General features: G+C 45.3%; 1 protein-coding gene across 2 annotated transcripts in view; it reads right to left on the bottom strand.

The window, feature by feature from the left end:
- jam2a (junctional adhesion molecule 2a) overlaps positions 1 to 19,345 on the bottom strand; it is a 24,670-nt gene extending 5,325 nt beyond the window's left edge. For both annotated transcript variants that reach the window (XM_079616085.1, XM_079616086.1), the window contains exons 1-5: positions 19,043 to 19,345; positions 3,264 to 3,329; positions 3,074 to 3,184; positions 1,698 to 1,847; positions 27 to 211 (exon numbers count right to left, since the gene is read on the bottom strand). In XM_079616085.1, coding sequence (XP_079472211.1) covers positions 27 to 211; positions 1,698 to 1,847; positions 3,074 to 3,184; positions 3,264 to 3,329; positions 19,043 to 19,079 — 549 coding nt within the window. In that variant the 5' untranslated portion in view covers positions 19,080 to 19,345. The remainder of the gene's footprint in view (positions 1 to 26; positions 212 to 1,697; positions 1,848 to 3,073; positions 3,185 to 3,263; positions 3,330 to 19,042) is intronic.
- Between the last annotated feature and the right edge of the window lie 554 nt (positions 19,346 to 19,899).

Raw genomic sequence — 19,899 nt, 5'->3', positions numbered from 1 at the left:
CGTGTGTGTAGTGTGCTGATGCTGACCAGTACGCCGGTGAACTCGTTGACGGTGTAGCTGGCGTTGGGCTGGCGGATGGGTATCGCGCGGTTGTCTTTAAACCAGGTGTAGACAGCGGGGGGGATGCTGTGATGGTCCCTACAGCGCAGCTCCACCAGGGAGCCCGTCAGAGCCGAGCTGGGAACCTCACACGCCGGGGTTTGTGGAGGCACTGCAGAAACAGTAAACACACGAGCGTGAGTGTGTGTGTGTGTGTGTGTGTGTGTGTGTGTGTGGGAACCTCACACGCCGGGGTTTGTGGAGGCACTGCAGAAACAGTAAACACACGAGCGTGAGTGTGTGTGTGTGTGTGTGTGTGTGTGTGTGTGTGTGTGTGTGTGTGTGTGCACTGCAGAAACAGTAAACACGAGCGTGAGTGTGTGTGTGTGTGTGTGTGTGTGTGAGTGTGTGTGTGTGTGTGTGTGTGTGTGTGTGTGTGTGTGTGTGTGTGTGTGTGTGTGTGTGTGTGTGTGTGTGTGTGTGAACCTCACACGCCGGGGTTTGTGGAGGCACTGCAGAAACAGTAAACACACGAGCGTGAGTGTGTGTGTGTGTGTGTGTGTGTGTGTGTGTGTGGGTGTGTGTGTGCACTGCAGAAACAGTAAACACGAGCGTGAGTGTGTGTGTGTGTGTGTGTGTGTGTGTGAGTGTGTGTGTGTGTGTGTGTGTGTGTGTGTGTGTGTGTGTGTGTGTGTGTGAACCTCACACGCCGGGGTTTGTGGAGGCACTGCAGAAACAGTAAACACACGAGCGTGAGTGTGTGTGTGTGTGTGTGTGTGTGTGTGTGTGTGAGTGTGAGTGTGTGTGTGTGTGTGTGTGTGTGTGTGTGTGTGTGTGTGTGTGTGTGTGTGAACCTCACACGCCGGGGTTTGTGGAGGCACTGCAGAAACAGTAAACACGTGAGTGTGTGTGTGTGTGTGTGTGTGTGTGTGTGTGTGTGTGTGTGTGTGTGGGGGAACCTCACACGCCGGGGTTTGTGGAGGCACTGCAGAAACAGTAAACACACGAGCGTGAGTGTGTGTGTGTGTGTGTGTGTGTGTGTGTGTGTGGGGGAACCTCACACGCCGGGGTTTGTGGAGGCACTGCAGAAACAGTAAACACACGAGCGTGAGTGTGTGTGTGTGTGTGTGTGTGTGTGTGTGTGTGTGTGGGGGAACCTCACACGCCGGGGTTTGTGGAGGCACTGCAGAAACAGTAAACACACGAGCGTGAGTGTGTGTGTGTGTGTGTGTGTGTGTGTGTGTGTGGGAACCTCACACGCCGGGGTTTGTGGAGGCACTGCAGAAACAGTAAACACACGAGCGTGAGTGTGTGTGTGTGTGTGTGTGTGTGTGTGTGTGTGTGTGTGTGTGTGTGTGTGTGTGTGTGTGTGTGTGTGTGTGTGTGTGAACCTCACACGCCGGGGTTTGTGGAGGCACTGCAGAAACAGTAAACACGTGAGTGTGTGTGTGTGTGTGTGTGTGTGTGTGTGTGTGTGTGTGCACTGCAGAAACAGTAAACACACAACCACATGGCCACTATTATACCAGCTATTGCCACTATTAAACTGTACCCGTGCGACTTATGACTGGTTCTGTGGTCCAGGATCACATATATCGCATTTATTTTGCAGTATATTCCCATATGTTTCAGTTTTAGAGCGTCGAGGCGAGCGTTACCCAGCACTCGTAGCGTGACGTTGGTCTCTCCCAGCGTGACGGCGTCGGCAGGAGCGCTAACCTCGCACCGGTACTCGCCCGCGTCCTCCTGAGTGACCCTGAGCAGCTTCACCGTCGCTCCCGCCATCTCAGCGCGCTGCTGAAACGGCCCTGCACAACAATGAGGATAATCACACTTACATTTATGCATTGGGCAGACGCTTTTCAAGATACACATTTACACGCAAACGTGAATTTAGCATCCGATGAGCCCTTTAAAAGTTGCATCTCAAACCATGTTACACAAATAAATAAAAAAAATACATTCAAATAATAAGATACAAAATGAAAACATGCTGGTTTAAATCCTGTTTTGCTGAGCGTTCCCAGTTCATTGGCTTGGGTGGTCACAGGTCTGAGATCAGTTCAGGTCTGGTGTTCCTCAGGGCTCAGCTTTAGGCCCGTTACTCTTTAATACATTATCACTTTTATGCTTATGATACTCGTGGGGCTCTGTGGTTTCTAGAGTGTTACTAATGTTTTTTGTGTGTTGCTATGTGGTTTCTAGGAGGTGTCTGCTAGGGCATAACGATTGCTAATGTGTTCAGTGTGGTTGCTAAGGCATTGCAATGTGGTTGCTGAGGTGTTATGGGTGATTTGTAGCCTGTTGCTATGTGGTTGCTAGGATTCACTAGGTGTTTGCTAGGTCATCTGTAAATGGTTGTGATGGTATTCTGAGTGGTTGATAGGATGTTATGAGTGTTTTTCGAGTGTTGCCATGCAATTTCTATGGTGTTGCTAAGGTGTCACAAATTATTGTAGTGTGTTGCCATGTGGTTTCTGCTAGTGAATATCCATACTATTTGTAAGGTGTTATGTGTTGTTGCTATGTGGTTGATAGCATAATGCTAGGGCATTATGGGTGATTTTTAGCCTGTTGCTATGTGCTTGCTAGGATGCTCTAGGCATTTGCTAGGACATTGATTAATGGTTTTGATGGTGTTCTGAGTGGTTGCTAGGGTGTTCTGAGTGTTGCTATGCAATTTCTAGGGTGTCGCTATGCAGTGGTTTAGGGTGTTATGAATGTTTTTAGGTGTTGCTATGTGGTTTCCAAGAGGTGTCTGCTAGAGAACATCTATACAATTGCTAATGTGTTCTATGTGGTTGCTAAGGCGTTGCTATGTGATGCAGTTATTTTTTACATGTTGCTATATGTTTGCTAGGGCATTGATATTTGACTGCTATGCTGTGGTTTCTAAGGCGTTGCTATGCAGTTCCTGAGGTTGTATAAGCAGGGTTTTATATGTTGCTATGCATTTGCTGCATGGTTGCTAGGGTGTCGATATGCACACCTCTCCTCAACAAGACATTAGAGAAATCATTCGTTCGCCAGTTACCTACGAAACGTCCTTCATAATAAACGAAGGACACGTCTTTGTCCTTCTTCTTCCACTCGATGCGAGGGTTCAATTCTTTCTCGGTCTTGAACTCACAGGAGAGCTCGGCGTCTGTGGAGGAGAAGCACACATCATGAGTTAGTGCACATCGTCCCACTGACGTCTGCATGACGACGGCACACACACTCACCCGAGAACTCGTGCACTTCCACTCGGGGACTGCGGCTGGTGACGGTGACCGGGGCCACAGGGACGCCTGAAACCGAGAACACAACACAATCTCAGTCTCCAAAATACTGTGGCGAAAAGATTTTCACAAAAAACCAGCTCAGATGTTCGTCATCGGGAGTTTGACTTCCTAAACGTTATAAATGTTTTTAGTGTGTTGCTATGTGGTTTCTAGGTGTTTACTAGGGTATATCTGTATGGTCACTAAGGAGTTTTGAGTGGTTGCTAGGGTGTTATGAATGTTTTTAGTGTGTTGCTATGTGGTGTTTGCTAAGGCAAATCTATACAGTTGCAAAAGTGCTCTGTGTGGTTACTACAGCTATGTGGCTTTGCGATGTGGTTGCAGTTTTAAGAGTCTTTTAGCATATTACTATGAGGTTGCTAGGGTGTTCTAGGTATTTGCTAGAGTATATATGTATATATTTGGTTGCTATGGCATTCTGAGTAGTATCTAGGGTGTTGCTATGCAGTTGCTAGGGCAATATAGGTGTGTTTTGATATGTTGCTAAGTGGTTGCTAGGGTGTTCTAGCAGTTTGCTAGGGCATTAACATATGGTTGCTATAGTGTACTGAGTTGTTGCTAGGGTGTTATAAGTGGTTTTGTGCATTGTTATGCAGTTTCTATGGTGTTGATAGGGGTGGGTTTTGGTGTGTTTCTATGCAGTTGCTAGGTGTTTGCTTATCTTTACTGCTGCTATGGTTTCCGTGTGGTCACTAAGGTGTTGCTATGTAGTGGCTGAGGTGTTATAAGTGTTTTTTTAGTGCGCTAGGGTGGCATTATGAGTGTGGTTTGAAATGTTGCTGTGTGTTTGCTAGGCATTTTCTATGGCATATCTATGTTTGTGTGTGTGGTTGCTAGGGTGTTGCTATGCGGTTGCTAGGATGTGTTTTTTGTGTATTGCTATACAGTTTCTAGGGTGTTCTGAGTGGTTGCTAGGGTGGCATGTGATTCCTGAAAAGTGGTATGGGTAGGTTTTGATATGTTTCTATGCAGTTGCTAGGGTGTTGCTATGCTGCATAGCAACTGAAGAGTGAATCACTGTAGTGAATTTTCTTAACCTTTACTTATATATAGTGCTTTATACACAAAAGATTATTTTTAAAGCCGCTAATAGTGCTCTATGAAAAGTGTTTGGACTGCCAGCGGGATGAACACGCACAATATGGATTTCTAAACATAGTTGGTCTCATTCTTCACTGAAGGTCCAGCTTCTGTTCTCCCGTGTGTTCGTGGCTAAAGCTGGATTCTGATTCACTCGCAGGAAAAGGAAGCAGGTGTTTCCCTTCCTGAACAACATGACAGTCATTGTTGGTTTTCCTGTTTCTGCCCACGTGTGACTGGCTTTTACCCGACCACAACCCACAAGAGATCAAGTTCACTGACGGGACTAAAGCTTTCCAGATCACATTCACTTTATGCTGTGATGCTTTTACAAGATCAACGTGGCATTCACATAAATTACTTTTAGATAGCTACTTGATGAAAACATATTACCAGAGGTGGCCTTTTTCAAATAAACCAACATTAAAACTTTGTCCCTCTGCTGAAATGACATGATACTTAAAACCACCTTAACAAGATAGTCATTGAATCATTCAGTGAAACGATTCGTTCGAAGCGGCTGATTCATTCAGGGGCAAAGCAGAAATGACTCAGTGAGTCGTTCATTAGAATGATTCGTTAAAAACGCGGATTCAATCAGTAACGAAACTAAAACTCGCGCAGTGGGTCAAAATATAGGAAAAATTTACAAAATTGTGTCTAAAAATGTGTCACCTCATTATTCACTTATTGTTTATTAAACTGTTGTATAAAATCAATATCAAACGTTCTGATATTCTGGAAAACAGCACTTTTGATCATATGATATTAAAAACAAACACTTATTTAACTTTATTTAATCATAACAGACCAGAGTGAGGTTAAATGGGGGGTATAATGCCCTTTTCACAAGATGTAAAATAAGTCTCTGATGTCTCCAGAGTGTGTGTGTGAAGTTTTAGCTCAAAATACCCCACAGATATTTTTATTTATCATGTTAAAATTGTCACTTTTTGAGGGTGAGCAAAAACACACCGTTTTGTGTCTGTCCCTTTATATGCAAATGAGCGGCTGCTCCCGGCACAGGGGGCTTCAAGAGCTCGTGTAATTTTACGTCTCTCACACACACACACACACACACACACACACACACACACACACACACACACTGAACATTTCAAACACTTTTAGCCTTTTATGTTCAAACTTAATCAGACAATGATGGAGAGACTCAAGAAGAAGTGACAACATGTAGAAGCAACAGGACATTTCTGAATGGTTAGTTGATGAATTTATTAAGCTTATGTGTAGTTATCTCCTAGTCATTGATTAGCATATTCTGTTTTGATAATCTATAAATCGCGTTCCCGGAGGAGGTTTATGTAAATTATAGGGTTGGTGATGTCACTAACTCGTGTAGGGCTTTGACTTTTGCCCAAAAATCATATTCGAAGTTCGTTTGTTTATTAATATTAATATTTTAGAATATTTTGACCATTAAATGCCTTCAGTAAGGCCTATATTGGTATCAAACTTAAGTTGTATATGCTCTGTCCACCAGAGGGCAGTGTATCAGTCAATAAGCAGGCAATTATGTTTTCAGAAGAAAAACACACTGTCACGACTGTTTTTTTATTTTTTTATATTAAAAATCAAACCCTGGAATAAACACAAACAGTGTGCTTACGACTGGTTTTCTACTGTTCTTATCAAAAATAAATAAATCGCGGCCATTGTTTAGGCGCTAGCCAGGATGCTAGCGTCAGGAGCCCAGATGACCAATGATAGCCTTGCTAACGAGCTCGCGATTCACAACTTCACCAGCCGTGACAAGCCTCGGAATCTGAAGTGAAAACAACGTTTACAAGCACACACATTTACAACAAATAATCCACCACCCCTTTAATACTTTGCCCGAAACAACCACGAGACATTATTCCTGCTACATTGTTCAATCAAAATTAAATGAATCTTTCAAATGAGGTGAAAAGATGAAGCGAGTGCAGATAAATGACCGTGTCCTTGAGTAATTCTTGTTTAATTCCATGTGCAAGTGCAGCTGATCATGACCTGCGGATTACAGTTTCCTGACAGATCACATCAGGAGTGTGTGTGAGAACAACAACAGCAGTGTTTTCTGGAGGCTTGTGTCGTAACGCTCATGTCTCGACTTTCCTCCATATGTGTGTTATTATTATTCCAGTTCTGGAGCATGAACCGTTATCAAACCTCATGAGCTGCTGTCAATCATCCACTCACACTAGAGCACACTTCATTTACATAAAACTATCATCAGATTCACACAGAAACTCAAAGATCTTCACCACAACCCGACAAAAATTAAATTTTAACAGATTTAGACCCGAAACAAATTTTTTTTAAATGTGTTTTTATTTTTTATTGAGTGTTTATCAGAGGAGTCCAAGACCCTGGGACTCGGAGAACTAGAACCACGAACACACACACACCGGATCAATTTGACTCCCTTAGGAATGAATGGAATGCTTCAGTACACACAGAAAAACTTAAAAATGATTTATAATTTTAGAAAAACCTAAAAATGATTTTAAAAAATCAACATTTAAACAAAAAAATCTAAAACTTTACCAATAAATGATATTATAATGTGTACATGTGTATCTGAATGTGTATCTTTTCCACAAGAGGTCAAAGACACACAATGTAAGATATTTAGAGCTGAATTAAAAGGTTATGCATGAAATTATTTTTGATAATTTAGTTATTTTGAATTTAAGTTGAAAGAATGTGAGGAATGTGCTTAACTTACTATTTATTTATTAGTTATTGATCAAATCTAGTCATTTAAAAGGTAAATAAAATAAAAAATAACAAAAAATATATTACTATGATTGTCTTAAATTGCCTCTTATCTATATCACTAAAATATCTCATTACTTACCAGAGGCAATTTAAGACAATCATAGTAATATATTTTTTGTTATTTTTTATTTTATTTACCTTTAAATGACTAGATTTGATCAATGTACCTGCAGACACCACTATATCGATATCTATATATGTAGATGTTTTCAATCTCTTTGTTTTTCACTCTTCTGTCATTGTTTTCTTATCTTGTATAAGCTACTGTTTGGTTAATTTGCAATATAAAAATAAAATAAAAATCTCCCCAAAAAATTAGCATTAAAAAAATAGAAAAAATATTATCAATATAAAATAAGCTTTCTGGGGGAAAAAAACTCAGTATAGTTTTAGGGCTTCGGGCCTTTCTGACCCGCGAGGGAAAGCTGTGTTATAGAGCGCGAGGGACGGATGAGGGGTAATATTGTACAGTAGACTTCTCACAGTAATAATAATAGTGCGGTCAAATCTATTAATCACATACAGTTTTAAAAATAATTTTCAGTTCAGTTCTTCTCAAAGCCGTATGACTGTCTTTCTTCAGTGAAGCAGAAGAGGAGGACCGTTCCCAGTCGTGTGTGTGTGTGTGTGTGTGTGTGTGTGTGTGTGTGTGTGTGTGTGTGTGTGTGTGTGTGTGTGTGAGGACGAATCTTTAGTTCTGCTCAAACGCCACTTTACCAGAGAGAAGAATAGAGGATTATTATCACGAGCTCGACCTTGTACCTGCTGTCTTATCAGCTCTCTCTCCGACTGACAGATGCTGAGACCAGTGTGTGTGTGTGTGTGTGTGTGTGTGTGTGTACATGGAAACACAGTGTCGAGTCTGATAGACGCTCACAGAAGCTGCTGTAGTCAGATAAGAGGAACAGACAGCAAATGTCCCTGTGAAAACGCCAAACACACACACACACACACACTGCCCCTATCCCTAAACCTGCCCATCACACACACACACACACACACACACACACACACACACACACACACTGCCCCTATCCCTAAACCTGCCCATCACACACACACACTGCCCCTATCCCTAAACCTGCCCATCACACACACACACACACACACACACACACTGCCCCTATCCCTAAACCTGCCCATCACACACACACACTGCCCCTATCCCTAAACTTGCCCATCACAACACACACACACACACACTCTCTCTCTCTCTCACACGGCTGTCACCGCTGTAGTCCTGAGTCAGCACACACACACACACACACACACACACACACACACTCGCTCACTGTATGACAGCTATTAAACACCAAAAGCTGAACAACAAATGCCAGTGAATCTTACATGGAGATTTAAACACATATGATCACACACACACACACACACACACACACACACACACACACACACACACACACACACACACACACACACACACACACACACACAGTGTTCAGATCATATTTCACCCCAAAACTACAACAAACTAAAAAAAATAAAGAAAACAACATTATGTCAATATAATGTCAACTTAAGACAATTAACCCTGTAATGAGCCCAGAGTTTTCCTTTTTAATATATTAATCATTTAAATAATAATAATTACATGATACATTATATAATAATATTAATAATTATAATAAGGTATTTTGTTCCTGTAATTTTAGGGGAAATATGAGGTTCATACATGTTCTCTACACATTTAATAAGATATAACTACAACTACTCGTGTGTGTGTGTGTGTGTGTGTGTGTGTGTGTGTGTGTGTGTGTGTGTGTGTGTGTGTGTGTGTGTGGAACAGCTGGAACAGACATAACCTCAACACACACTCTCACACACACACACACCGGTCTGAGTTAAAGTTCTCTCTCTAAGATCTCATGTTGTGCAGAATTACACATTATCAAACTCAGGCCAGAATCAACAGATGCAGAGACACACATCTGAACACAAACACACAAACACACTCACCATCACACACACACACACAAACACTCAGCATCACACACACACTCAGCATCACAAACACAAACACACTCAGCATCACAAACACACTCACACAAACACACTCAGCATCACAAACATCACAAACACACTCACACAAACACTCAGCATCACACACACACTCAGCATCACACATCACAAACACACACATCACAAACACACTCAGCAACACAAACATCACAAACGCACTCAGCATCACACACACGCACTCAGCATCACACACGCACTCAGCATCACACACGCACTCAGCATCACAAACGCACTCAGCATCACACACGCACTCAGCATCACACACGCACTCAGCATCACACACGCACTCAGCATCACACACGCACTCAGCATCACACACGCACTCAGCATCACACACGCACTCAGCATCACACACGCACTCAGCATCACACACGCACTCAGCATCACACACGCACTCAGCATCACACACGCACTCAGCATCACACACGCACTCAGCATCACACACGCACTCAGCATCACACACGCACTCAGCATCACACACGCACTCAGCATCACACACGCACTCAGCATCACAAACGCACTCAGCATCACACACGCACTCAGCATCACAAACGCACTCAGCATCACACACGCACTCAGCATCACACACGCACTCAGCATCACACACGCACTCAGCATCACACACGCACTCAGCATCACACACGCACTCAGCATCACACACGCACTCAGCATCACAAACGCACTCAGCATCACACACGCACTCAGCATCACACACGCACTCAGCATCACAAACGCACTCAGCATCACACACGCACTCAGCATCACACACGCACTCAGCATCACACACGCACTCAGCATCACAAACGCACTCAGCATCACACACGCACTCAGCATCACACACGCACTCAGCAACCCACACGCACTCAGCATCACAAACGCACTCAGCATCACACACACGCACTCAGCATCACACACACGCACTCAGCATCACACACGCACTCAGCATCACACACGCAATCAGCATCACAAACGCACTCAGCATCACAAACGCACTCAGCATCACAAACGCACTCAGCATCACACACGGACTCAGCATCACACACGCACTCAGCATCACACACGCACTCAGCATCACACACGCACTCAGCATCACAAACGCACTCAGCATCACACACACGCACTCAGCATCACACACGCACTCAGCATCACACACGCAATCAGCATCACACACGCAATCAGCATCACACACGCAATCAGCATCACACACGCAATCAGCATCACACACACGCACTCAGCATCACACACGCACTCAGCATCACACACGCACTCAGCATCACACACGCACTCAGCATCACACACACGCACTCAGCATCACACACGCACTCAGCATCACACACGCACTCAGCATCACACACGCACTCAGCATCACACACGCACTCAGCATCACACACGCACTCAGCATCACACACGCAATCAGCATCACACACGCAATCAGCATCACACACGCACTCAGCATCACAAACGCACTCAGCATCACACACGCACTCAGCATCACACACGCACTCAGCAACCCCCACGCACTCAGCATCACAAACGCACTCAGCATCACACACGCACTCAGCATCACAAACGCACTCAGCATCACACACGCACTCAGCATCACACACGCACTTCAGCATCACAAACGCACTCAGCAACCCACACGCACTCAGCATCACACACACGCACTCAGCATCACACACGCACTCAGCATCACACACGCACTCAGCATCACACACGCACTCAGCATCACACACGCACTCAGCATCACACACGCACTCAGCATCACACACGCAATCAGCAACACACACGCACTCAGCATCACACACACGCACTCAGCATCACACACGCACTCAGCATCACACACGCACTTCAGCATCACAAACGCACTCAGCAACCCACACGCACTCAGCATCACACACACGCACTCAGCATCACACACGCACTCAGCATCACACACGCACTCAGCATCACACACGCACTCAGCATCACACACGCACTCAGCATCACACACGCACTCAGCATCACACACGCACTCAGCATCACACACGCACTCAGCATCACACACGCACTCAGCATCACACACGCAATCAGCAACACACACGCACTCAGCATCACACACACGCACTCAGCATCACACACACGCACTCAGCATCACACACACGCACTCAGCATCACACACACGCACTCAGCATCACACACACGCACTCAGCATCACACACACGCACTCAGCATCACACACACGCACTCAGCATCACACACACGCACTCAGCATCACACACACGCACTCAGCATCACACACACGCACTCAGCATCACACACACGCACTCAGCATCACACACACGCACTCAGCATCACACACACGCACTCAGCATCACACACGCACTCAGCATCACACACGCACTCAGCATCACACACGCACTCAGCATCACACACGCACTCAGCATCACACACGCAATCAGCATCACAAACGCACTCAGCATCACACACGCACTCAGCATCACACACGCACTCAACATCACACACGCACTCAGCATCACACACGCACTCAGCATCACACACGCACTCAGCATCACAAACGCACTCAGCATCACACACACGCACTCAGCATCACACACGCACTCAGCATCACACACGCACTCAGCATCACACACGCACTCAGCATCACACACACGCACTCAGCATCACACACGCACTCAGCATCACACACGCACTCAGCATCACACACGCACTCAGCATCACACACGCACTCAGCATCACACACGCACTCAGCATCACACACGCACTCAGCATCACACACGCACTCAGCATCACACACGCACTCAGCATCACACACGCACTCAGCATCACACACGCACTCAGCATCACACACGCACTCAGCATCACACACGCACTCAGCATCACACACGCACTCAGCATCACACACGCACTCAGCATCACACACGCACTCAGCATCACACACGCACTCAGCATCACACACGCACTCAGCATCACACACGCACTCAGCATCACACACGCACTCAGCATCACAAACACACTCAGCATCACACACACACTCAGCATCACAAACACTCACACAAACACACTCAGCATCACAAACACTCACACAAACACACATCACAAACACACTCAGCATCACAAACATCACAAACACACTCAGCATCACAAACACACTCAGCATCACAAACACTCGCACAAACACACTCAGCATCACAAACACTCACACAAACACACTCAGCATCACAAACACACTCAGCATCACAAACACTCGCACAAACACACTCAGCATCACAAACACTCACACAAACACACTCAGCATCACAAACACACTCAGCATCACAAACACACTCAGCATCACAAACACACTCAGCATCACAAACGCACTCAGCATCACAAACGCACTCAGCATCACACACGCACTCAGCATCACACACGCACTCAGCATCACAAACGCACTCAGCATCACACACGCACTCAGCATCACAAACGCACTCAGCATCACACACGCACTCAGCATCACACACGCACTCAGCATCACACACGCACTCAGCATCACACACGCACTCAGCATCACAAACGCACTCAGCATCACACACGCACTCAGCATCACACACGCACTCAGCATCACACACGCACTCAGCATCACACACGCACTCAGCATCACACACGCACTCAGCATCACACACGCACTCAGCATCACAAACGCACTCAGCATCACACACGCACTCAGCATCACACACGCACTCAGCAACCCACACGCACTCAGCATCACAAACGCACTCAGCATCACACACACGCACTCAGCATCACACACACGCACTCAGCATCACACACGCACTCAGCATCACACACGCACTCAGCATCACACACGCACTCAGCATCACACACGCAATCAGCATCACAAACGCACTCAGCATCACAAACGCACTCAGCATCACAAACGCACTCAGCATCACACACGGACTCAGCATCACACACGCACTCAGCATCACACACGCACTCAGCATCACACACGCACTCAGCATCACAAACGCACTCAGCATCACACACACGCACTCAGCATCACACACGCACTCAGCATCACACACGCAATCAGCATCACACACGCAATCAGCATCACACACACGCACTCAGCATCACACACGCACTCAGCATCACACACGCACTCAGCATCACACACGCACTCAGCATCACACACGCACTCAGCATCACACACACGCACTCAGCATCACACACGCACTCAGCATCACACACGCACTCAGCATCACACACGCACTCAGCATCACACACGCACTCAGCATCACACACGCACTCAGCATCACACACGCACTCAGCATCACACACGCACTCAGCATCACACACGCAATCAGCATCACACACGCACTCAGCATCACAAACGCACTCAGCATCACACACGCACTCAGCATCACACACGCACTCAGCAACCCCCACGCACTCAGCATCACAAACGCACTCAGCATCACACACGCACTCAGCATCACACACGCACTCAGCATCACACACGCACTTCAGCATCACAAACGCACTCAGCAACCCACACGCACTCAGCATCACACACACGCACTCAGCATCACACACACGCACTCAGCATCACACACGCACTCAGCATCACACACGCACTCAGCATCACACACGCACTCAGCATCACACACGCAATCAGCAACACACACGCACTCAGCATCACACACACGCACTCAGCATCACACACGCACTCAGCATCACACACGCACTTCAGCATCACAAACGCACTCAGCAACCCACACGCACTCAGCATCACACACACGCACTCAGCATCACACACGCACTCAGCATCACACACGCACTCAGCATCACACACGCACTCAGCATCACACACGCACTCAGCATCACACACGCACTCAGCATCACACACGCACTCAGCATCACACACGCAATCAGCAACACACACGCACTCAGCATCACACACACGCACTCAGCATCACACACACGCACTCAGCATCACACACACGCACTCAGCATCACACACACGCACTCAGCATCACACACACGCACTCAGCATCACACACACGCACTCAGCATCACACACACACACTCAGCATCACACACACGCACTCAGCATCACACACACGCACTCAGCATCACACACACGCACTCAGCATCACACACACGCACTCAGCATCACACACACGCACTCAGCATCACACACGCACTCAGCATCACACACGCACTCAGCATCACACACGCACTCAGCATCACACACGCACTCAGCATCACAAACGCACTCAGCATCACACACACAATCAGCATCACAAACGCACTCAGCATCACACACGCACTCAGCATCACACACGCACTCAGCATCACACACGCACTCAGCATCACACACGCACTCAGCATCACAAACGCACTCAGCATCACACACACAATCAGCATCACAAACGCACTCAGCATCACACACGCACTCAGCATCACACACGCACTCAGCATCACACACGCACTCAGCATCACACACGCACTCAGCATCACAAACGCACTCAGCATCACACACACGCACTCAGCATCACACACGCACTCAGCATCACACACGCACTCAGCATCACACACGCACTCAGCATCACACACGCACTCAGCATCACACACACGCACTCAGCATCACACACGCACTCAGCATCACACACGCACTCAGCATCACACACGCACTCAGCATCACACACGCACTCAGCATCACACACGCACTCAGCATCACACACGCACTCAGCATCACACACGCACTCAGCATCACACACGCACTCAGCATCACACACGCACTCAGCATCACACACGCACTCAGCATCACAAACACACTCAGCATCACACACACACTCAGCATCACAAACACTCACACAAACACACTCAGCATCACAAACACTCACACAAACACACATCACAAACACACTCAGCATCACAAACATCACAAACACACTCAGCATCACAAACACACTCAGCATCACAAACACTCGCACAAACACACTCAGCATCACAAACACTCACACAAACACACTCAGCATCACAAACACACTCAGCATCACAAACACTCGCACAAACACACTCAGCATCACAAACACTCACACAAACACACTCAGCATCACAAACACACTCAGCATCACAAACACACTCAGCATCACAAACACACTCAGCATCACAAACACACTCAGCATCACAAACACACTCAGCATCACAAACACACTCAGCATCACAAACACACTCAGCATCACAAACACACTCACACAAACACACTCAGCATCACAAACATCACAAACACACTCAGCATCACAAACATCACAAACACACTCAGCATCACAAACATCACAAACACACTCAGCATCACAAACACACTCACACAAACACACTCACACAAACACACTCACACAAACACACTCAGCATCACAAACATCACAAACACACTCAGCATCACAAACATCACAAACACACTCAGCATCACAAACACACTCACACAAACACACTCACACAAACACACTCACACAAACACACTCACACAAACACACTCAGCATCACACACACACATCACAAACACACATCATAAACACACTCACACAAACACACTCAGCATCACAAACATCACAAACAAACTCACACAAACACACTTAGCAATAGCATCACAAACATCACAAACACACTCACACAAACACACTTAGCAATAGCATCACAAACACACTCACACAAACACACTCACAAACACACAAACATTCAGCATCACAAACACTCACACAAACACATTCACACAAACACACTTAGCAATAGCATCACAAACACACTCACACAAACACACTCACACTCAGCATCACAAACACACTCACACACACTCAGCATCACAAACACACTCACAAACATCACACACATTCAGCATCACAAACACTCACACAAACACACTCACACAAACACACTTAGCAATAGCATCACAAACACACTCACACAAACACACTCACAAACACACACACATTCAGCATCACAAACACACTTAGCAATAGCATCACAAACACACTCACACAAACACTCACAAACACACTCACACACACTCAGCATCACAAACACACTCACACAAACACACTTAGCAATAGCATCACAAACACACTCACACAAACACACTTAGCAATAGCATCACAAACACACTCACACAAACACACTTAGCAATAGCATCACAAACACAAACACACTCACACAAACACACTCACACACACTCAGCATCACAAACACACTCACACACACTCAGCATCACAAACACACTCAGCATCACAAACATAACAAACACACTCAGCATCACAAACATCACAAACACACTCAGCATCACAAACACACTCAGCATCACAAACACACTCAGCATCACAAACATCACAAACACACTCAGCATCACAAACACACTCAGCATCACAAACATCACAAACACACTCAGCATCACAAACATCACAAACACACTCAGCATCACAAACATCACAAACACACTCACACAAATACTCACACAAACACACTCAGCATCACACACACACATCACAAACACACTCACACAAACACACTCAGCATCACAAACACACTCACACAAACACACTCACACAAACACACTCACACAAACACACTCACACAAACACACTCACACAAACACACTCACACAAACACACTCAGCATCACACACACACATCACAAACACACATCACAAACACACTCACACAAACACACTCAGCATCACAAACATCACAAACAAACTCACACAAACACACTTAGCAATAGCATCACAAACATCACAAACACACTCACACAAACACACTTAGCAATAGCATCACAAACACACTCACACAAACACACTCACAAACACACAAACATTCAGCATCACAAACACTCACACAAACACATTCACACAAACACACTTAGCAATAGCATCACAAACACACTCACACAAACACACTCACACTCAGCATCACAAACACACTCACACACACTCAGCATCACAAACACACTCACAAACATCACACACATTCAGCATCACAAACACTCACACAAACACACTCAGCATCACAAACATCACAAACAAACTCACACAAACACACTTAGCAATAGCATCACAAACATCACAAACACACTCACACAAACACACTTAGCAATAGCATCACAAACACACTCACACAAACACACTCACAAACACACAAACATTCAGCATCACAAACACTCACACAAACACATTCACACAAACACACTTAGCAATAGCATCACAAACACACTCACACAAACACACTCACACTCAGCATCACAAACACACTCACACACACTCAGCATCACAAACACACTCACAAACATCACACACATTCAGCATCACAAACACTCACACAAACACACTCACACAAACACACTTAGCAATAGCATCACAAACACACTCACACAAACACACTCACAAACACACACACATTCAGCATCACAAACACACTTAGCAATAGCATCACAAACACACTCACACAAACACTCACAAACACACTCACACACACTCAGCATCACAAACACACTCACACAAACACACTTAGCAATAGCATCACAAACACACTCACACAAACACACTTAGCAATAGCATCACAAACACACTCACACAAACACACTTAGCAATAGCATCACAAACACAAACACACTCACACAAACACACTCACACACACTCAGCATCACAAACACACTCAGCATCACAAACATAACAAACACACTCAGCATCACAAACACACTCAGCATCACAAACACACTCAGCATCACAAACACACTCAGCATCACAAACATCACAAACACACTCAGCATCACAAACACACTCAGCATCACAAACATCACAAACACACTCACACAAATACTCACACAAACACACTCAGCATCACACACACACATCACAAACACACTCACACAAACACACTCAGCATCACAAACACACTCACACAAACACACTCACAAACACACTCACACAAACACACACTCACACAAACACACTCACACAAACACACTTAGCAATAGCATCACAAACACACTCACACAAACACACTCACAAACACACTCACACAAACACACTCACAAACACACTCACACAAACACACTCACACACACTCAGCATCACAAACACACTCACACACACTCAGCATCACAAACACACTCAGCATCACAAACACACTCACAAACACATCACAAACATCACTCACACACTCGGTGAATGTTGGGACATCAAATAAAACGCCTCATGATCTCGAACACAGGAGAACAATCACTAATACTGGAATACTGAACTGCGGCGGAGTCGGGTGTGTGGATCGTGTCAGTGTGTGTCTTCTTCTTCCTCAGTGCTGGTGCTCTCAGTTCCTAATGCGTTGCTTCCCCGTTTAAAATGTTGATTTCACCAAAGGACTTCACACCCAGTAACAAACTCCTATTATTATTATTATTATTATTATTATTAATAAACACACTCACACAAACACCTCATGATCTCTCACACACAGGAGAACAATCACTAATACTGGAACTAATGAACTAAACTCCGGCGGAGTCAGTTATGGTAATATGGTTATCATCTTCTTCTTCCTCAGTGCTGCTGATGCTTTTGTTTTTGTCCAATCATTTGTAAATGGAAAACTTTTGCAGGTGGAATCAACTCGTGTTTAGATTATATACACTATTTAATTTAACAAAGTTGCCTATGACGTGTGGTGTGACACACACTCACTCACTCTCTCACACACACACACACACACACACACACCGCAGTCTAATCTTATTCTCTAAAGGGGATCATGAGACTTTAAGAAGATCACATGGAACAAAGCACTTACTCTGAATTAATATCAGCAAAGCCACGGACGCAAACATTTTATCCACACACTCGATGAACTTTATATCCACACACTCGATGAACTTCACGGAGGAATCCAGAAATAATCGCTTATAAATCCAGTGTGTCGCGCGCGTTCCGAAACTGTGTTTGATTCGCTGCGCGCGCGCTAATGAACAAACTCACTGACTGACTGAACGCGAGATGTGTGTGTGTGTGTGTGTGTGTCTCTCTCTCTCTCTCTCTCTCTCTCTCTCTGTGTGTGTGTGTGTGTGTGTGTGTCTCTCTCTCTCTCTCCGTGTGTGTGTGTGTGTGTCTCTCTCTCTCTCTCTCTCTCTCTCTCTCCCCCCGTGTGAGTGTGTGTGTGTGTGTGTGTGTGTGTGTGTGTGTGTGGAACAGAGGGCGGTAATAGACTAATTACACAGACTCTTTACCATTTAACCATGCCAACACAAGATCAGATATTGGGCTTATTAGGCTATAATAATAATAATAATGTGTTATAGATTCTGTAGACCAGATTTCTGCCACATACGAAACAAAAAACATGGGTTTGTTGTAGCTAATAATCATAAACAGTACTGCTAAAGAACTATTTTAATTTGCGGATTACTACTTTATTCCTTTAATATAACATAACACTGCCTGTGCCCAGGAAGAACTGGTTGAATGAATCATGTAAATATGAAGTTACTGATGGATAAAGTTTCTGTTGGATGAACGGCCTCAAGGTAGATTTGTCAAATAAAAGCCTGTTTATAAGGAGCTTCACTGACTCAGTGATACTGATCGACTGTAATCAGGCCTGAAAGGAGATCATTACTCCAGTAAGTCACACACACACACACACACACACAA

The sequence above is a fragment of the Phoxinus phoxinus genome, assembly GCF_949152265.1.
Source record: "Phoxinus phoxinus genome assembly, chromosome: 6".
NCBI lineage: Eukaryota > Metazoa > Chordata > Actinopteri > Cypriniformes > Leuciscidae > Phoxinus > Phoxinus phoxinus.
The sequence above is the reverse complement of the archived record's forward strand: the minus strand, read 5'-3'. Positions and strand labels throughout refer to the sequence as shown.